General features: G+C 45.2%; 1 protein-coding gene across 4 annotated transcripts; it reads right to left on the minus strand.

Moving 5' to 3' along the window:
- Positions 1-977: 977 nt before the first annotated feature.
- LOC129810724 (tyrosine-protein kinase receptor Tie-1-like) lies at positions 978-20,188 on the minus strand. 4 transcript variants are annotated; one of them, XM_055861517.1, is made up of 23 exons: positions 19,895-20,188; positions 16,372-16,680; positions 16,065-16,175; positions 15,771-15,926; positions 14,397-14,528; positions 13,948-14,088; positions 13,601-13,729; positions 13,350-13,495; positions 13,004-13,148; positions 12,586-12,744; positions 12,079-12,216; positions 11,396-11,698; positions 10,853-11,143; positions 10,208-10,401; positions 9,276-9,486; positions 8,799-8,909; positions 7,627-7,817; positions 7,151-7,264; positions 6,889-6,959; positions 5,901-5,941; positions 4,974-5,070; positions 3,274-3,373; positions 978-2,915 (listed from the first exon to the last, which is right to left on the minus strand). In XM_055861517.1, the coding sequence occupies exons 1-23, from the start codon at positions 19,935-19,937 to the stop codon at positions 2,844-2,846; spliced, it is 3,405 nt and encodes a 1,134-aa protein (XP_055717492.1). In that variant the 5' UTR covers positions 19,938-20,188; the 3' UTR covers positions 978-2,843. The 4 variants fall into 4 exon arrangements, with proteins under 4 accessions (XP_055717492.1, XP_055717491.1, XP_055717490.1 ...); XM_055861516.1 differs by having other exon boundaries at positions 8,799-8,912; XM_055861515.1 differs by having other exon boundaries at positions 10,196-10,401.
- Positions 20,189-21,411: the final 1,223 nt, after the last annotated feature.

Below are 21,411 nucleotides of genomic sequence, written 5' to 3' on the forward strand. Positions count from 1 at the left end.
AGACAGGACCAGTTTGTTATAATGTAGATTCAGACAGGACCAGTTTGTTATATTGTGGGTTCAGACAGGACCAGTTTGTTATAATTTAGGTTCAGACAGGACCAGTTTGTTATAATTTAGGTTCAGACAGGACCAGTTTGTTATAATGTAGATTCAGACAGGACCAGTTTGTTATAATGTAGATTCAGACAGGACCAGTTTGTTATAATTTAGGTTCAGACAGGACCAGTTTGTTATCGTGTAGGTTCATGCCTTTATGTTTATACATAGATGTGTACAAGTAGTGTGTGTGTGTGTGTGTGTGTGTGTGTGTGTGTGTGTGTGTGTGTGTGTGTGTGTGTGTTCGGGTGTCAGGAAGCTGAGCTCAGCAGGGCTCTGCGTGCCAGTCCTCAGTCCTAGCCTGTGGCTGGTGTCCTGGTGTCAGCAGCAGGAGGAAATCCTCTGACAGATCAGCTTTCTGCAGCAGGGAAGAGGCCAGGCCACAGGGTGGGTGTGTGTGTGTGTGTGTGTGTGTGTGTGTGTGTGTGTGTGTGTGTGTGTGTGTGTGTGTGTGTGTGCGTGTGCGTGTGCGTGTGCGTGTGTGTTGACAGAGCAGCTCTCTGAAGCAGGGAAGAGGCCAGGTCCCTGTCAACCTCAGGCCCCACTGAGCCTAGGCTGCGGTTAATCCCTAACACCCCAACACGCTGACATCCAGAGGGATAAAAGTAGGTCACCATGAGTAAAAAAACATCACTTCATTTGACCTCACACCTCCCAGGACTCAGTGGCAAAACAGTGGCAACAGAGCAGTGCAGTATCGCTGGGTTAGATATAACACGGGAAAAAAGTAAAATTTGCTACTTTAGATTCACAGCTCAAGTTACTTATTACGTGCCTCTGTGTGATCAAGAAAACAAAACCTATTTTCTCAGAGTAGATGGATACACAATTCAAAGAGATGCAGGTAGCATACAGTATGTCACAAAGGTAAACAGGTGGTCTGTGTATATGATTTATACTAAACTTTTACAAAAGGAGGATATATTCTGTAAGTACACTTTAAGAGGAAGGAAAGACAGTAAAAAGCACAGCGGTTACATTCTCATGATATACTGTACTACCATTTTATTTACCGTTATTTTACCAGGTACGTTGACTGAACACATTCTCATTTACAGCAACGACCTGGGGAATAGCTACAGGGGAGAGGAGATGAATGAGCCAATTGGAAGCTGGGGATGATTAGGAGGCCATGATGGTTTGAGGGCCTGATTGGGAATTTAGCCAGAACACCGGGGTTAACACCCCTACTCTTACAAAAAGTGCCATGGGATCTTTAGTGACCACAGAGAGTCAGGACACCCGTTTAACGTCCCATCCGAAAGACGGGAAATAAGTGAATATACACATGAATATACATGTTTCTGGTTCAAGTGCTACATTGTATGTTTTCTCCCCAGCCGGATCCATCTTAATCCATCTCAGAATGAACAGCAGACTCCACGTGTGTCCATGTGTCCATAAAAAAGTATTCTCTCCATTTGGACGGAGGAAAGGTCATAGGGCACCCCACATACACTGTCAGTGTAGTATCATGTGACTGGAAGTGTAGTATCATGTGACTGGCAGTGTAGTATCATGTGACTGGCAGTGTAGTATCATGTGACTCTGTCAGTGTAGTATCATGTGACTGTCAGTGTAGTATCATGTGACTCTGTCAGTGTAGTATCATGTGACTCTCAGTGTAGTATCATGTGACTGTCAGTTTAGTATCATGTGACTCTGTCAGTGTAGTATCATGTGACTATGTCAGTGTAGTATCATGTGACTGTGTCAGTGTAGTATCATGTGACTGTCAGTGTAGTATCATGTGACTCTGGCAGTGTAGTATCATGTGACTCTGGCAGTGTAGTATCATGTGACTGTCAGTGTAGTATCATGTGACTCTGTCACTGTAGTATCATGTGACTCTGTCACTGTAGTATCATGTGACTCTGGCACTGTAGTGTCATGTGACTGTCAGTGTAGTATCATGTGACTGTCAGTGTAGTATCATGTGACTCTGGCAGTGTAGTATCATGTGACTCTGTCAGTGTAGTATCATGTGACTCTGGCAGTGTAGTATCATGTAACTGTCAGTGTAGTATCATGTGACTCTGGCAGTGTAGTATCATGTAACTGTCAGTGTAGTATCATGTGACTCTGGCAGTGTAGTATCATGTAACTGTCAGTGTAGTATCATGTAACTGTCAGTGTAGTATCATGTGACTGGCAGTGTAGTATCATGTGACTGTCAGTGTAGTATCATGTGACTCTGTCAGTGTAGTATCATGTAACTGTCAGTGTAGTATCATGTGACTGTCAGTGTAGTATCATGTGACTGTCAGTGTAGTATCATGTGACTGTCAGTGTAGTATCATGTGACTGTCAGTGTAGTATCATGTAACTGTCAGTGTAGTATCATGTGACTGTCAGTGTAGTATCATGTGATTCTGGTAGTGTAGTATCATGTAACTGTCAGTGTAGTATCATGTGACTGTCAGTGTAGTATCATGTGATTCTGGTAGTGTAGTATCATGTGATATAGCACCTTCCTCTTCCAAACTTTCCTTCAAACAAGCACAGAGGTGTGTCCCAAGTCCAGTGTTACAACTTCCAAACCAATCCCAACCAGTCCCCCCATCAGACCTCGACAGTGTCCTTTCACAGTCCTCCCTCTATAGCCTAGTGGTCCGGGTGGATCGTCTGTTGTTCCACCGGTCCCCACGTTGGGCCGCAGCAGGGGGGCGGCAGTAACGCGGTGCCCAGCCTCGGGGCCTCTCCTGTGGGCTACGAGACCTGTCGGGGTCTGGGGGGGCTGGAAGTCAGGCCTCCTCGGCCGTGGCGTCTATCCCAGCATAGGTGAAGTTCTCGAAGAGCGCCATGTTCACGTAGGCCTGGGATGGCATGTAAGGAGAGGAGTAGTTAGATAGTAGAGTGATTTAGAAAATTACAGGTGAGGAATTAATTCAGTAAAGAGGAGGAATTGTATGTAACCAGGACTAGGGATCTCCAAATCAGGAGTTAATAAGCAGGAAATACTGAATCCTCCAACCAGGATTTGGAAAAACCAGGGAATTTATTGAAAGTTCCTGGAATTTTGCAACCCTAACCAGGATCTTCTGTGCCAACTCCTGCAAGACAACACAAACAAGTCTGGGACCAGGCTACCTCTGTACCTTATGGGATAGGTCAGGTTGCTAGCAGATTGAAAATATGAGTCCTAAGTGAAACTGTAAGTTACAGTCTCCTTACCTTCCTGGCCTCCTGCATTCTGTTGAGCTGTACAGAGATCTGGGAGAACGGAGGTCTCTCATAGGGCCGGTCTCTCCAGCACTGTCTCATCAACTCATACCTGGATTTAAAAAAAACTATTAACCAATTATAAAACCTACAACAAACTATAATAACCAGCTATAATGGTGCACACAGTCTCTGTCTGTGTCTGTGTCTCTCTCTGTCTGTGACTGTGTCTCTCTCTGTCTGTGTCTGTGTCTCTCTCTGTCTGTGTCTGTCTCTGTGTCTCTCTCTGTCTGTGTTGGTGTCTCTCTCTGTCTGTGTCTCTCTCTGTCTGTGTCTGTGTCTGTCTGTGTCTGTGTCTCTCTCTCTCTGTCTGTGTCTGTGTCTCTCTCTGTCTGTGTCTCTGTCTCTCTGTCTTTGTCTGTGTCTCTCTATGTCTTTGTCTGTGTCTCTCTGTGTCTGTGACTATCTCTGTCTGTGTCTGTGTCTGTCTGTGTCTGTGTCTCTCTCTGTCTGTGACTGTGTCTCTCTCTGTCTGTGTCTGTGTCTCTGTCTGTGTCTCTCTCTGTCTGTGTCTGTGTCTCTCTCTGTCTGTGTCTGTGTCTCTCTCTGTCTGTGTCTGTGTCTCTGTCTGTCTGTGTCTGTGTCTCTCTCTGTCTGTGTTGGTGTCTCTCTCTGTCTGTGTCTCTCTCGGTCTGTGTCTGTGTCTCTCTCTGTCTGTGTCGGTGTCTCTCTCTGTCTGTGTCGGTGTCTCTCTCTGTCTGTGTCTGTGTCTCTCTCTGTCTGTGTCTCTCTCTGTCTGTGTCTGTGTCTCTCTCTGTCTCTGTCTGTGTCTCTCTCTGTCCGTGTCTGTGTCTCTTTCTGTGTCTCTCTCTTTCTGTGTCGGTGTCTCTCTCTGTCTGTGTCTGGGTCTCTTCTCTGTCTGTGTCTCTCTCTGTCTGTGTCTGTATCTCTCTCTGTCTGTGTCTCTGTCTATGGCTGTGTCCATCTCTGTCTCTGTCTGTGTCTGTGTCTCTCTCTGCCTGTGTCTGTGTCTCTCTATGTCTGTGTCTCTCTATGTTTGTGTCTCTCTCTGTCTGTGTCTCTCTTTGTCTGTGCCTGTGCCTCTGTCTGTGTCTCTCTGTCTGTGTCTGTGTCTCTCTCTGTCTGTGTCTCTGTCTCTCTGTCTTTGTCTGTGTCTCTCTATGTCTTTGTCTGTGTCTCTCTCTGTCTGTGTCTGTGACTATCTCTGTCTGTGTCTCTCTCTGTCTTTGTCTGTGTCTCTCTCTGTCTGTGTCTGTGTCTCTATCTGTCTGTGTCTCTCTGTCTTTGTCTGTGTCTCTCTCTGTCTGTGTCTGTGTCTCTATCTGTCTGTGTCTCTCTGTCTTTGTCTGTGTCTCTCTCTGTCTGTGTCTGTGTCTCTCTCTGTCTGCATCTGTGTCTCTCTCTGTCTGTGTCTCTCTCTGTCGGTGTCTGTGTCTGTATGTGTCTGTGTCTCTCTCTGTCTGTGTTGTGTCTCTCTCTGTCTGTGTCGGTGTCTCTCTCTGTCTGTGTCTCTCTCTGTCTGTGTCGGTGTCTCTCTCTGTCTGTGTCTCACTCACTCACTCACTCACTCACTTCTCACTCACTCACTCACTCACTCACTCACTCACTCACTCACTCACTCACTCACTCACTCACTCTCACACACACATGTATGCACGCACACACAGTTCCAAGCCCAGGTCATTGCTTACACTTCGTCGTCACAATTCCTGGGCTGTTCCATCCTGTAGCCCTGAGGGAGCTTCTCGTAAAGCTCGGCACAGGTCATCCCACAGTAAGGAGTACCACCTGGTAGACAAAGAGAGAGAACAGGGGGACGGATTAACTTTTACAACCATACACTGACACGGGGCACTGACACAGGGCACTGACACTGGGCATGGACTGATGTCTGTCAGTCATAGTCTTGGTCAAAATCCTCATCATCATCATCACCACCACCACCACCACCACCATCATCATCATCATCATCATCATCATCATCATCATCATCATCATCATCATCATCATCATCATCACCACCATCTTCATCATCATCATCATTCCATCATCATCATCATCACCACCATCTTCATCATCATCATCATCATCACCATCATCATCATCACCATCATCACCATCATCACCCAACCATCCCCATCATCATTCCATCATCATCATCATCATCATCATCCCCACCATCTTCATCATCATCATCATCATCATCACCATCATCATCATCATCATCACCATCATCACCATCATCACCCAGCCATCACCATCATCATCACCACCATCTTCATCATCATCATCACCACCATCATCATCATCACCATCATCATTCCTCACAAGAGGGGTTGTTTTGCTCAGACTTTTATGACATAATATTTCCTAGAGTGATGGACGATGTTCTTTCTGTGTATTCTTAAGTTGTTTATTCAGCCCCTCCCCCATTCTCTCTGTGGTACATTTACAGTATGATGTGAAAGCTGTGGTGGAAATACTCTCTCAGGATAACCGGAGGGGTTTTGACTATTTTATTTTGGGTGCCCACATGGCTGGGAATATATGCCAATAGTATTTCTCACCTGAAAATATGAATAGAGTTCACACTTTACATTCACTTGACGTCAACTTACCTAAACTCACTATCTCCCATAGAAGTACACCGAAAGACCATCTGAGAAAGAGAGAGAGAGAAGGACGATGAGGAAAGGTGGAGAAGTAAAGGCCATTGAACAGTTAGAGGGACATTATAATTCCATCCATTAAACAGGGTAATTAGAGGTTTTATTTTGACTTGCCAATGTGAACTAACAAGATAATGTAGCCTACCCACTGCAAGTTGAACAGTTAACTGTCAGTCATTCTGTAGAAATACAATATGACTCTGCTTCAGGTTATCTCTCTCTCTCTTTCTCTCTCTCAATTCAATTCAATTCAAAGGGCTTTATTGGTATGGGAAACAAATGTTTACATTGCCAAAGCAAGTGAAATTGATAAACAAAAGTGAAATAAACAATAAAAGTGGACAGTAAATATTACATTCACACAAGTTCCAAAAGAATAAAGAAATTTCAAATGTCATGTTATGTCTATATATTCTCTCTCTCTCTCTCGTAAAGACAGAGTAACGGTCTGGTTATCTTTTCTTATGTTCTGTGTGCCTTAGCTCACACACACGCGCACGCGCACACACACACAGCTCATTTACAACTTGTTTACTACAGAAACGTCTCTCTTCTCTGCTAACCTAACCAACTCTTTTTCGTTTCCCTTCCTGTAGCTGTCCTAGGGCCTTCCAGTCAGTTCTGAGGTGGGTATAAATAGTGTGTGTTTGACAGGCTCTGTGTGGTAGTGAGACCATCCACTGGCTCTATGTTCCCTAGGGCTTCCTGGGTTGTTATCAGTTCCTCTGCCCTAAGTTATCAGTTCACCATTGACTGGGGCGGTGGGGGGCGAACATGATTTGTTGTTTTGGACAGCAGGGTAGAGAGATAGACCGGGATCATGTGACTGCTGGCATCGTATTATCTTCCACCCGTTACTGGAAGACATGGTATAATTGTCTAAATAAAGCCACGATTTGTTCTAGTTGAACTATGAATTTCCCAGACAGATACTCACACGTCACTCTTGGTGGTGTACACACTGTAGTTTAGGGACTCTATCGCCATCCAACGCACAGGCAACCTCCCCTGTAATGCAAAGAGAAAAGGTCAAGACATCGTACAGTTCAGTCCTCCTATGCAGTTACTTCCCTCTTCAGTTCCTTCCACTAATTTCACAGTCTTATTTATCATCTGTACTCATTTTGGGGAATCATTACAGACTAGTACACTGGCTATTGTTTGATAATGCACATTGCTGTTTGCGACTGAGCACCCACCATGGTCTTCTTGACATAGACCTCCTCTCCTCTGGACAGACCGAAGTCTGCTATCTTAGCGACCAGGTTGTCTCCCACTAGAACGTTCCTCGCTGCCAGATCTCTGTGGATGAACTAGAGAGAGCGAGAGCGAGAGCGAGAGCGAGAGCGAGAGAGAGAGAGAGAGAGAGAGAGAGAGAGAGAGAGAGAGAGAGAGAGAGAGAGAGAGAGAGAGAGAGCGAGAGCGAGAGAGAGAGGATGAAGATAACATCTGGGAATTATATAATTGAAAATGTATGTTGAGAGGAAAACTACATAAACGAAGATTCTCTGTCACATTTATCAATCATCATTTGTGTATTGAAGCACAGCTGTAAAACAATGAACTAAAAGTATGCTGTCAAACTTGGATACGAACCACATAGAACTGGCAACTCCCCTCCCAACACAGGGACACATCTTTAGAGTTCACAGAGACATCTGTGTATATACCATACCTGTTTGTCACTAAGGTAGTGCATGCCAGTTGCCACGTCGACGGCGAACTGCAGCAGTTGTTGTGAGGTGAGGGTGGATGCGGTGCCATGCTCCTTGGCAAAGGCAGGGTCTGTCTCCAGGACTCTGCTCTTACGCAGAAAGTCAAGCAGGTTACCATAGGGGGCGTACTCAATGGCAATGTACAGGTACCCTACACAGGTAGAGAGAGGCAGTTAGGGGAAAGTGAAGGAATTTTATGATTTACTTGTACACTTTATGGAGAAGGTTGCTAAGGGAGATACCATATGCATAAAAGTTAGCCATGGAAAGGTAGGAAGGCATTAACTGAGTATCATAATGTAGCCATATAAATTTAATTCTAGTTCTGTGTTGTAATCATCATTATATCAAGAGAGAGAGAGTGAGAGTCAGAGAGTGAGAGTCAGAGAGAGAGAGAGAGAGAGAGAGAGAAAGAGAACCAGCATTAACCAGCCATTCTGGTTTCTCTCTCAGGGCTACTTGAGAACCAGTAGGATTGTGAAACACAGTGGTTTGGTAGGATGTATTTTTCTCGTGGTTGAGTTGTTTTTGTAATCTCCCTCTAAAGTACAAAGAGTAACAGGCAATTCAATTATGTCCCAAAACCATCAGATGTGGTATGGAAATTGAAATGTCATGCTCAGAGCTTGGTCCCAAGATTCTGTATCACACAGATAGATATGCAGCAGCGGAACCGTTTGCTGATGTGGCATATGGACAAGCAAAACAAATCTGATAGTGCAAATGCTTCTTGCAGATAGACAGGGTTTCTTTGGGTTGGACGACACACAGTCATGTCCAGGTGCACATCAGAGGATCTGTATGCATCCGGATAACTCAGGATATTAAAACCACTTCATGCCCTGCATGTTGGGCTCAGGCAACTAAGCAGTATGCAATCAGTACTGAACAAATACAAAGTTGACCTGTAAACCATTTACAGTTTACACAGCTTGACATCTTAAAATCCCTATACACATGCTATAGCAAAACATAAAATAATACAGACTTATTTCTTTCAACTTTCTTCAAAACTCATATTTAAAAGTATTTACTTGAAGAGGGACGTGTTATATTACGGCCAGCAGTATTATTATAGCGTCAATTAAAAGCATGTAATTCCCCCACCCTGACCAGTAGGTGGGAGACTCACCCCTGTTTTCACAGGCTCCTATGAGGTTGATGATGTTGGGATGCTGGCCCAGTTTACACAATACCTCCAGCTCTCCTGCAAAGTCCCGGTGGTCATTCTCAGAGGCAAACTCTGCTCAAAACGAAACACAGCAAACATAGCAAGTTACAAACAGGTACAGAGAAAGAAGCTTGTTCAATTTGACCCCTGGCTTGTTGTCAGAGGTTTTAGTGTGTGTGTGTCTTTGTGTGTCTGTGTGTGTCTGTTTTAGTGTGTGTGCCTGTGTGTGTTTGTGTGTGTCTGTTTTGGTGTGTGTGCCTGTGTGTGTCTGTGTGTGTCTGTTTTGGTGTGTGTGCCTGTGTGTGTCTGTGTGTGTCTGTTTTGGTGTGTGTGCCTGTGTGTGTTTGTGTGTGTCTGTTTTGGTGTGTGTGCCTGTGTGTGTTTGTGTGTGTCTGTTTTGGTGTGTGTGCCTGTGTGTGTTTGTGTGGTACCTACTACCTTTCAGCATCTTGATAGCAGCGCTCATCTTGGCCCCATCCTTCTTGATCATGGCCTTGATGACCTGGCCGAAGTTGCCCTCTCCGATGACGTCCTCGAACTTGATGTCATCCCACTCCAGGATGGGGTAGGTGAGGGACTCGGCGGCAGGCTTTGGTCTCCTCGTCAGGGTCAGGGTCCCAGAGTTAAACTGCAGGATGGTCTCCTCTCCCTACGGGTTGCAATGATTCATTTCATTCATTTTTAACCAGTCAAAGTATAAAAATTGTATATATAGAGAGGTTTCTAATAATATGTTGCGATGTATAATATAGTGTAAAAAGTGGATATATAAACTGTACAAAACATTAAGAACACCTGCTTTCCACAGTATAATGGCCGGGTGAGTCCAGGTGAACTATATGATCCCTTATTGATGTCACCTGTTAAATCCACTTCAATCAGTGTATATGAAGGGGAGGAGACAGGTTAAAAAGAAGGATTTTCAAGCCTTGAAACAATTGAGACATGGTTGGTGTATGTGTGGCATTCAGAGGGTGAATGGGCAAGACAAAAGATTTAAGTGCTTTTGAACGGGATATGTTAGTAGGTGCCAGGCGCACTGGTTTGAGTGTGTCAAGAACTGCAACACTGCTGGGTTTTCACACTCAACAGTTTCCTGTGTATCAAGAATGGTCCACCACCCAAAGGACTTCCAGCAAACTTGACACAACTGTGGGAAGCAATGCCAACATTGTCCAGCATCCCTGTGAAACGCTTTTGACACTTTGAAGAATCCATACCCCAATGAATGGAGTCTGTTCTGAGGGCAAGAGGGGGTGCAACTCAATATTAGGAAGGTGTTCTTAATGTTTGGTACACTCAGTGTATATTTAGTGAACTAGTTAATGACTGTGGTGTGCCGTGTCTCTCTCTCTCACTCTGTCTCTCACCGATCCAGACTGGTAGGTGAAGCTGCGTCTGCGGTTGAGCAGGGTCTTGCGGATGCAGAAGAGGGCCAGCAGGGCCAGCAGGATGGTGACACAGGTGACCGTCACAGACCCCACTACCGCCACCACCAGCTGGTAGCCCTCGCTGCCTGGACGCCTGCCCACACCCTGGGTGGTTGGAGTGAAGTCCTGGAAGCCTGAAAGGGGAGGAGGAGAGGAGGAGATGAGGAGGTGAGGAGGAGGAGAGATGAGATGAGGAGAGGAGGTGAGGAGGAGATGAGGAGAGGAGGTGAGGAGAAGATGAGGAGGTGATGAGGAGGCGAGGAGGAGATGAGGAGGTGTGCAGTGAGAATCACCTGGGCATCTCCTATTTCTTATGTACAATAGGCTAAGTATCCTTAGTATTAGGCTAAGTATCCTTAGTATTAGGCTAAGTATCTCTCTCTCTCTCTCTCTCTCTCTCTCTCTCTCTCTCTCTCTCTCTCTCTCTCTCTCTCTCTCTCTCTCTCTCTCTCTCTCTCTCTCTCTCTCTCTCTCTCTCTCTCTCTCTCTCTCTCTCTCTCTCTCTCTCTCTCTCTCTCTCTCTCTCTCTCTCTCTCTCTCTCTCTCTCTCATTCATTTGGCAGAGTGGTGTAATCGATCTCTCACCATCTCCCTGGGTCCTGGCATGGACCATCTTGCTCCACTCTCCCGGTACTTTAGAGAAGGCTCTCACTCTGAACTGGTAGAGAGTACTCCCGTTAAGTGCAGTCACGTCTTTAACCGTCTTGTTGCCATCGTCAGTATCTACCCAGGGGTGCAGGCTGCCCTGACCCACTGGCTGGTACTCTATGATGTACTTCACTATGCCCCCGTTAGGGTCCTCAGGGGGCTGCCACTTCACCTGCACCGCAGACACAGACAGGGGCAGGGCCTGGACATTACGAGGAGAGGAGGGACCTGAGGGAGAGGGGGAGAGAGGGGAAAAGAGAGGATACATCAGGGTTAGTATTGGTCAGAAGGTGTTATCTTATGCTACATGGCTACATGGCTATTGCCCAATGCTGCACAATGCTTTCATTCTGATTTCCTTTCTTTAATCATGACACACTACGAGGGCAGGGGGGAGCCAGGCACCATACACCATACATCCACCAATCACGCTCGTCAACACTCACCGCTAAGCCAATAGAAAGAGATTTTGTTAGTTACCCTGGCTGTTGATGCGGAAGTGGTAAGGCTTAGAGGCAGGCCCCAGACTGCCACAGTTGAGTAGCCTGACGACCACTGTGTAGTCTTGGTGGTACTGCAGGTTGTAGAACTTGGTGGAGAGCACATTGAGCAGGGTGGTCTCCTCTCTCAGCTTCTCTCCTGAGGGGGAGGGCCCAAAGAGCTGCACTAAGAACCCGCTGGCCGCACCCACGGCCCCGCCCGCGTTGCCAGGCAACAGCCAGCGTACGGTGGCGTTGCGGCCCTCCAGCGAACTGAAGTCAATCTCCGGTCGAACCGTTGGCTCTACAGTAGCGACACAGAACACGCAGTCAGGGAGAGGTCCACCAGCCTGGGATACTTTCTCATTCTACTGTTTACTTAGCCTCGGGCTTACAGACGGACAAAGAACATTCTGATCTGGTCACTTATAGACCTCAGAATTAAAGAACCATTCCCAGATTCAGAACCAGCACTAGCTGTCCACTAGGACAAACTACGACTAACTTCAACTCTCTCTCTCTCACACACACACACACACACACACACACACACACACACACACACACACACACACACACACACACACACACACACTCCCCCTCTGCAGCTTCATCAAACCTCTGCTCTGACTTTCTTCCATTACGATACTACAAAACTAAAATGGCCGCTATGTTGTTTCTCACCTGGACAGTCAGTCTCCATGATGGCCTCAGGCCCCAGAGTTCCCTCCCCTCCCTCCCCAGGACGGGTCAGCTGGACACGGACGTGGTAGCGTGTAGACGGCTTCAGATTCATCAGAGTTATAGGCTCTCTACTGTATACTGAAGAACATGAACAGAGAGAGAGAGCATCAGAGACCATTATCAATGTAGCATAGGGATCTAAAGTGTATACTGTATAATTAAGCAACGAGGGCCGAGCCGGGCAACACGGAGTGCCTGGACACAGCCCTTAGCCGTGGTATATTGGCCATATACCACAAACCCCGAGGTGCCTTATTGCTATTAGAAACTGGTTACCAATGTAATTAGAGCAGTAAAAATACATGTTTTGTCATACCCGTGGTATACGCTCTGATATACCACAGCGATCTTTCCTGTCAAATGGATAATAACGCATGTTGCCACTTGCCAAGATGTGTAGTTGTAACTCCCATGACTTTACATGAGATCAAACTCCACCTGACATACCTATGATGGAGGACCAGGAGTCTCCAGTCTCCATGGGCTTGTAGAGGAGCTTGGTGGAGTCGATGGGTCCGTCTCCTCTGTAGGAGTCCACAGGCATCACCACCAGCTGCTTACTCCTCTTCTCCAACAGCTTGGGAGGGGTGCTGGGGCACGGCGGCTCTGGCGAGAGAGCGGGTGGGGGTGAGGGTGTGGGTGAGATGGGTGATATGACAAGTTTCAACCAGAACATTAAAACCTTTTTATCTACCCTTTTTCTCAGTGTGTATTTAGGACAGGTTTCCCACTCAAATCAAGTCCTGCACTAAGACGTATGTCCAAGACCAGGACTAGGGTTCCTCTGTGTCTAGGAATGCTGCCCTCGATGTTAAGCACCTCACACTGACTGATCTGGACCAGTTAAAGACTTTTCTCTTCTGACCTTTGACAGTGAGGTTGAACTTGCGGGAGTCTTGTCCCCCATTGGTGGAGACCCTGCACTCCCATAATCCAGCATGCTCGAAGGACAGACGGGGGATCTCAAACTGGGCTGTGCTCTTATGGGAGTCCATGGTGGTGCGAGATGCCTGAGAGAGGTCCAAATAGATATGGGTAAGTCTGTATGTTGAGCCAACTGACATTAGCATAAAAAATATTCACCTATTTTCACTGTTACAAAAACACAGAATTTCCCAAATCTCACTGACTACACCATCACCGTTTGATTCCCAGTAACGGAATAATCCAATATAAAATAAACACCCTGGCCATCCCTCCATTGCCTCTACCTTGAGCACAGAACTGTCCAGTTTGCGCAGCTCGATGCTGGTGTGGCTGGGCAGGGGGTTGCCTGTGGCAGAACACAGGATCTCAGGGCTGGAGTCAAGGTTCCACTCCAGGCTACTGGCCATGTCCAAGATCTGAGGGGCGCGGTCTGATGGGGGAGAAACAGATGAAGATGAGGAAGAAGATGCTTGGTAGAGGCACCAGTGGTGATGATGAGGAGGAAGATGAGGAAGAGGAAGTCATGTTTACCTACCTGATTTCTCACAGTGCTGTCCTCTCCAGCCAGTGGGACACTGACATCCACTGAAACGGTTACACACTCCCCCGTTCTTACACCTACAGCTCAGGCTGCAGTCTGCCCCGTACATGTCCCTGTGGCAGGCTGGGGGAGGGAAGACATTAGGATGGGAATGCCAAGGTGTTGAGGTTCTAATAAGTGTGTCATGAATTGCTACCTAATCTGGCTATGCATGTTATGTACGTATCTATTTTAACACATGCAGTAATGTCGATTGGTTGGTTGTACAGTACAATCAATATTTATTTGTCAATCAAAGGCTGAAAATACGCCATAACCCTATTTATAACAAATTAACTCACATTTGTTACAGTGGTTCCCAAACCATCCGCTGGCACAGGAGCATCCGTAAGGGTCGGCCAGGCAGAACCTCAGCCCTACACAGTCCAGCTCTGACCTGCACCCCTCCTGGCAGTTACGGCCAAACATCCCCTCTCTGCAGGCTGGAAGGGAAGACATTAGTCCTAGATTTAGTACAGGACAGGCACAGTTATTTCAGACAGTTTGTCAATAGAATATACTGTATTTCACACACACACACACACACACACACACACACACACACACACACACACACACACACACACACACACACACACACACACACACACACACACACACTACAAATTAGCAATTGTGTGTATGAACAATGTTATTCTTTAACATATTGCCTGTAACCCCCCCCCCCCACACACACACACACACACACACACACACACCCACACTCACACCCAGACACACCCACACTCACCTGTCTCACAGCGCATCCCCATGAACCCTGGTGGACAGATACAGTCCCCGTCCCTGTCGTGACACACCCCTCCATTGAGACACTCTGGACAGTCCTTGTCACAGTCGGCACCCCACTTCTTACTTGCACAGTCTGGGAGCGACAGCAGAGAAGCATCAGTGGCTAACCCACCCAAATACAAACACCTCATCCATATGTGATTGTTGTGATGGTTAGCAGTAAGAGAGATGCTGCTGGGAGAGGTGTTGGAGGGCCAGTAGGAGGCACTCTTTCCCCAGGGCAGTAATTGGGGACATTGCCCCGTGTAGGGTGTCGACTTTCAGATGGGATGTTAAACGGGTGTCCTGACTGTCTGTGGTCACTAAAGATCCCATGCCACTTATCATAAGAGTAGGGGTGTTAACCCCGGTATCCTGGGTAAATTCCCAATCTGGCCCTCATACCATCATGGCCACCTAATCATCCCCAGCTTCCAATTGGCTACTTCATCCCCCCTCCTCTCCCCTACTAACTATTCCCCAGGTCATTGCTGTAAATGACAATGTGTTCTCAGTCAACTTACCTGGTAAAGTAAGGGTTAAATATAAATAAAGGTAAGACAGGTAAGACTATTAACTTAGTACTAACAATGTCCAACCAAAAGTGTTTCAGAGAAGAAATAACTAAATGTATTGTCAGGCTTACATCCAGAGGAAAATAGATCAATCCCAGGACAGACAGTATACAATAGCAATGGGAAGTTCAGCTTATTTTACTGACTCTAATCTTTTTGACTCGTTCAGTCAAAATAACAAATCTTTCAACTCATTTTATTTGAGTCAGTAATGCCCAGAGCACCAGGACCCCCTACTGGTGAACGATGAACTAAAAACTCAAGAGTCATGATTCTACATTCGTTCACCATAGGGGGCTTATTGGAGCTGTCATTTGCGACTGAAACTTGTTACATTTGTTGATTGCTAGGCATACAAATAAGATCATGTTTTGTTCCATTTGAAGTGAAGTTGTGGCCGCAACAGGACAGGATTGTGAACGACTCATGGAGGAATGCATTGCTTGACTGCTGTGAGGGTGATAAGCTCAATATCATTCGTAAACTGCAGCCCCCAAACGATTTGCTCTCGAGTTGGAGTTTGTTGAGTAGAGGCTGTGTATGTTTTGGTTCTACAAAGCTGTGTCCATCATAACGTTCAATAATCAATGACCTGCAGTCATTCTTACACCATCTTACACCGAGCCGGAAGAGAATGTATTAATACTGCTGTAGGACTCATTGCGGCCAGCACTAGCAGGTCAAACTAACTACTAAAATGAACGAGTCAATTTGTGTATGTGTGTGTGTGTGTGTGTTTAATATGAACACCCCTTCTGTACCTCTGACAATCAGCCTCATCCAGGCTCCATTGATGGGACTGTCTCCCACGAAGCCTGCACTGTAGATGCCCTCGTGGGCACGAGTCACGTCCTCAAAGGTTAATACGGTCGTACTGTTGGACACATCACCCCAGTGGGTCATGTAGAAATAGTTTCCTGGTGATAGAACACAGTATGAGTCAGCACATAGGACAAGATATCATTAACATCATTAATCAATGAATCAAGCAATTGGCTCTATTGCCATGTCATTTTCTCATTTAGATGAATCTATTCCCTCCCTCCGTAACTCACCATTGTACTTCCAGGTGACATCTCTCCTCTGGGAGCTGAGGACCTGCATGGCCAGGTGGACTGTGTCCCCTCTGTTAGTCGTCACTGTGAGGTGGGCTGGGACAAAAAGACCTGGAAGGAGCAATACAGAAGAAGATGTGTTCTCTCTCTCTCTCTCTCTCTCTCTCTCTCTCTCTCTCTCTCTCTCTCTCTCTCTCTCTCTCTCTCTCTCTCTCTCTCTCTCTCTCTCTCTCTCTCTCTCTCTTTCTCACACTCACACTCACACTCACACACACACACTCTCTTTCACTGAGAGCCTCTTCCTTACCTTTGCTGTAGTTGTTGATGAGAGTGACTGTGACCAGGTTTCTAGTAGGACTAGTTCTCTTTGATGCATGACAATAGAAGATGCCCGTCTGGTCCACTATACCAACAAACTCATTGGCCACCACCTCCTTGGTCTTGGGCCTCTTGACGCTGTATCGGGACGGTGAGGGGAGGATGAGAATGCTGTTGTCCTTCTTGATGTCCAGGTCTAACTCTGCTGCATCCCGCTCCCCAGTGAGGCAAGATATGGAGAAGCGCTGAGGGGTGGAGGCCTCGGCGTTGGAGATCATCGTCAGGTCTGTAACCGCACCTGTACGGACGAGATGGCATCGCTCACATGATACAGTAATCTACACTATTATGAGATAAAACAACAAAGGGAAACTACTGTAGTAATCTATTGATGTTATAAAAATCTGTTAATTCATTCTAACCCAAACAAACAGTACTAGACCTTAGGGCAGGGGTATTTAAATCTTACCCTACGAGGTCCGGGCTATTGCTGGTGTTCTGTTCTACCAGATTATTAAGAATGGGGGAAAAAAGCAATGGAACTGGCTTCGAGGTCCAGATTAGAATTTAAGGGCCTGAGGGCATAACGCTACAACCTGGGGACATATTTCAGTTACAAACTGACCTAGAATCAGTGCAACCAACATAAATCATTAGGAGCCAAATCAGAAAACACATCATATATGGTGGCACAGAAATGGTGCAACATAAATCCTTAGGAGCCAAATCAGAAAACACATCATATATGGTGGCACAGAAATGGTGCAACATAAATCATTAGGAGCCAAATCAGAAAACACATCATATATGGTGGCACAGAAATGGTGCAACATAAATCCTTAGGAGCCAAATCAGAAAACACATCATATATGGTGGCACAGAAATGGTGCAACATAAATCATTAGGAGCCAAATCAGAAAACACATCATATATGGTGGCACAGAAATGGTGCAACATAAATCCGCCAACATTCCTGTTCTGTGGCATTTGAGCCCTGATCCACGGAACAATAGAAGGAAACAGGGATGAGCTCCTGCTCTCTTAGGAGGATGCATTCTGCACTCCCATTGAACTTTTATAGTAGCCCATAACTTGTTGTGTCAAATCAATTCTGATGTTCAGAAATCTAAATTACAGTTGCCTTGCATAGCCTACGTTATAGCCTTCTTTCTGGGGCATAAACATTCAGTGGAAATGATTACAACATCTAATAAGCACCTTGAGTAATGTAGCTTATACCTATTTCAGACAGAAGGTGTAGTATGTTACCTGTAAAAAAAATACCAGGCAATGTTTATATGGGCCCCTTTCAAACAGCCCCTTATTTACCACTTCCTTGCATGTATACATACCCCTTTTATACATGTCAGTGGGTAACTGGTAAATTAGGAAGCGAAGAGGGATGGGGGATGTTGTTCAACCTTGGGGGCTGTCTGTATTTCAAACATGGAGTTCTTAGCCTTGTGGTTAAGAGTGTTTGGCCAGTAATCGAAAGGTTGCTGGTTCAAATCCCTGAGCCGACTAGGTGGAAAACTGACGCTGTGCCCTTGATCAGGGCACTTAACCGTAATTGCGCCTGTAAGTCGCTCTGGATAAGAGCATTGGCTAAATTAATAACAATTTAAAAATGAAAGCCAGAAAAAAATATATATATATCCCAAAGCTGTGGATTTTTTCCATCCTCCACCTGTGTCAAGGTCATGCCACGCTTTGTGTAAGAGCTATTGAAGATTGAGATCCGAAATCGTAATATATACAGTTGAAGTCGGAAGTTTACATACACTTAGGTTGGAGTCATTGAAACTCATTTTTCAACCACTCCACAAATTTCTTGTTAACAAACTATAGTTTTGGCAAGTCAGTTAGGTTATCTACTTTGTACATGACACAAGTCATTTTTCCAACAACTGTTTACAGACAGATTATTTCCCTTATAATTCACTGTATCACAATTCCAGTGGGTCAGAAGTTTACATACACTAAGTTGACTGTGCCTTTAAACAACTTGGAAAATGTCATGTCATGGCATTAGAAGCTTCTGATAGGCTAATTGACATAATTTGAGTCAATTGGAGGTGTACCTGTGGATGTATTTCAAGGCCTACCCTCAAACTCAGTGCCTCTTAGCTTGACATCATGGGAAAATCAAAAGAAATCAGCCAAGACCTCAGAAAAAAAAGTGCAGACCTCTACAAGTCTAGTTCATCCTTGGGAGCAATTTCCAAACGCCTGAAGGTACCACGTTCATCTGTACAAACAATAGTACGCAAGTATAAACACCATGGGACCAAACAGCCATCATACCGCTCAGGAAGGAGTTGCGTTCTTTCTCTTAGAGATGAATGTACTTTGGTGCGAAAAGTGCAAATCAATCCCAGAACAACCGCAAAGGACCTTGTGAAGACGCTGGAGGAAACAGGTACAAAAGTATCTATATCCACAGTAAAACGAGTCCTATATCGACATAACCTGAAAGGCCGCTCAGCAAGGAAGAAGCCACTGCTCCAAAACCGCCATAAAAAAGCCAGACTACGGTTTGCATCTTACACATGGAGACAAAGATCGTACTTTTTGGAGAAATGTCCTCTGGTCTGATGAAACAAAAATAGAACTGTTTGGCCATAATGACCATCGTTATGTTTGGAGGAAAAAGGGGGATGCTTGCAAGCCGAAGAACACCATCCCGACCGAGAAGCACGGGGGTGGCAGCATCATGTTGTGGGGGTGCTTTGCTGCAGGAGGGACTGGTGCACTTCACAAAATAGATGGCATCATGAGGGAGGAAAATTATGTTGATATTTTGAAGCAACATCTCAAGACATCAGTCAGGAAGTTGAAGCTTGGTCCAAATGGGTCTTCCAAATGGACAATGGCCTACAAACCTGACTCAGTTACACCAGCTCTGTCAGGAGGAATGGGCCAAAATTCCCCCAACTTATTGTGGAAAGCTTGTGGAAGGCTACCTGAAACATTTGACCCAAGTTAAACAATTTAAAAGCAATGCTACCAAATTGAGTGTATGTAAACTTCTGACCCACTGGGAATGTGATGAAAGAAATAAAAGCTGAAATAAAATTCGCTCTACTATTATTCTGACATTTCACATTCTTAAAATAAAGTGGTGATCCTGACCTAAGACCGGGAATATTTACTAGGATCAAATGTCAGGAATTGTGAAAAACTGAGTTTAAATGTATTTGGCTAAGGTGCATGTAAACTTCCGACAACTGTATATACATTTTTTATGGTGTGGATTATTCTCCATCCACCCCTTTCAGAATATACCATCTTCATAGTCATGGCATGCTTGGTTCAATAGCTATTGATGAGAGAATATCCACTGAATATCCAGTATAAAACTAATTTTACCTTGGCCAAAAACAGGCAGGCATTGTACATTTGTGTGATCTTTGACTGTGTGTGAAAGGGGTATTACTGTGTTTTTAGGATACAATTTATTTAGGGTTTAAAATTGAATGGATCAGAATAAGCTTGTCCCCCCCCCCACTTACCTGACACAGGTATGAGGCACAACAAGTACAAGATATCAATCATAATTGTAATCCTCAAAACCGCAAATCACAAATGAGCAGTGGTTTCTCCAATCCAATTCTTCGGTTAAAAGCGGACACTTCTACATTCCGGGCGGCGGTCCCCAGCGTGCCAAAGAACCGCGCGTGTCTTTGCGCATTTCCATCAATTCCAGTAACTGCTTTTAACAGTAAAGTAATCCCCGCAGTGATATCTCTTTCCCTATGAGTGTTCCAGATCATGTCACATTCTCCAGATCCCATCTGAGCGTTCTGACTCTGGGTGGGAGAGGAGAGGAAGGAAGAGCGTCACGAGGGGAAAGAGGTCGTTACTCTCCAAAAGCCTTGGTTCTGATTTCAGGAGTTGCAGAGTTTTGCATTAGTTTGTGGACTACTTTCTACTTGTCATAGAATGTAAATTCGTTTTCCAATCAATTTCTATATTTCCACCAAATTCGTTGTTAGCCAAGTCAATAATTCACGTAGGCCTAAAAAATAGCATTTTAAAAAATTATCCTGCAACAAATGTCGTCGTTGTTTTATGTATTTGCACAGTTTTGACGATGCCCAAGAATGGTTGGTTTTAATGCATTTAGATGTGCATGTGTTTTTTATTTCCCTCAGACATATTCTACATCTCTCTGCCCCAGGCTGGTCTCATAGACTAGACATAACATAGTAAATGTAAGTCAGGGACAGTGAAATTAGTATATGTATACGTTTGGTATGGTTACATAAAACAAAAGGTTACTTAACGCAAAAAACGAAAGTAAGGTGGTTGGTCGGGGTGGATGTATAACGCAAACCTCTAGCGACTCAAAGGATGCGTGTTCGAATCGCAACACAGACAACTTCAGCATTTTAGCTTCCCTAAATGCTGACACTGCCTTTTGCATGGTAGTAATAGTAGGCCTACGCACACAGAGTTTTCTCGAGCTGCAGATATGTTCTGAAAGGCCACAGTCAGATCTATGTAATAATAGTAGATGGGTAATGTAATAGCTGTGTTCTTTCCCCCCAGTAAGTTAGTTGTGATCCCTGCAGCTGGTGGTCATTTGGCCTCTCCTTCATTGTTCCAACCAGCCTGAGGAAATGATTATGAACAGTCTGCTTGTTGAGTCTCTGCTATTCTATCATTACAGCTGTAATCAGATGGATTAGGTCCCGTGTCTCACTTTTTTATACTCATTTAGAGAAGTTTAAGTACCACTCACTTCTCTTATTTCAGGACGGCGGGCTTTGAAATGGTTGTTTTAATGTTTTCTTTACGTTTCCTGATGCCCTCAGACAACTGAAGTTGACTCAACGTCTTATTGTTCAAAGCTTCCTGTTTTCGATAAGAGAGTTCAAGATTTGCTTAAAATGGAGTGTATTTCTGAGGGATTTGAGGGCTTGGTTCAGATAAATACAATTCTGATATAATCTACAACTCACTTGTTACGCTTGTCTTATGTGATTGCATGAAACTGCTCAAAATAGGTGAGGACACAACATTTCAC

The sequence above is a fragment of the Salvelinus fontinalis genome, chromosome 14, assembly GCF_029448725.1.
Source record: "Salvelinus fontinalis isolate EN_2023a chromosome 14, ASM2944872v1, whole genome shotgun sequence".
Taxonomy (NCBI): domain Eukaryota; kingdom Metazoa; phylum Chordata; class Actinopteri; order Salmoniformes; family Salmonidae; genus Salvelinus; species Salvelinus fontinalis.

Bases quoted from the DNA above. Each gene is read 5' to 3' on its own strand.
- LOC129810724 (XM_055861514.1), bottom strand. From the start codon at position 19,937: ATGATTGATATCTTGTACTTGTTGTGCCTCATACCTGTGTCAG. The intron at 7,265-7,626 runs GTATGGTATATA...CGCTCTCTCTAG, and splicing joins ACTACCTTAGTGACAAACAG to TTCATCCACAGAGATCTGGC. The intron at 2,916-3,273 runs GTAAGGAGACTG...ATGCCATCCCAG, and splicing joins GAATGCAGGAGGCCAGGAAG to GCCTACGTGAACATGGCGCT.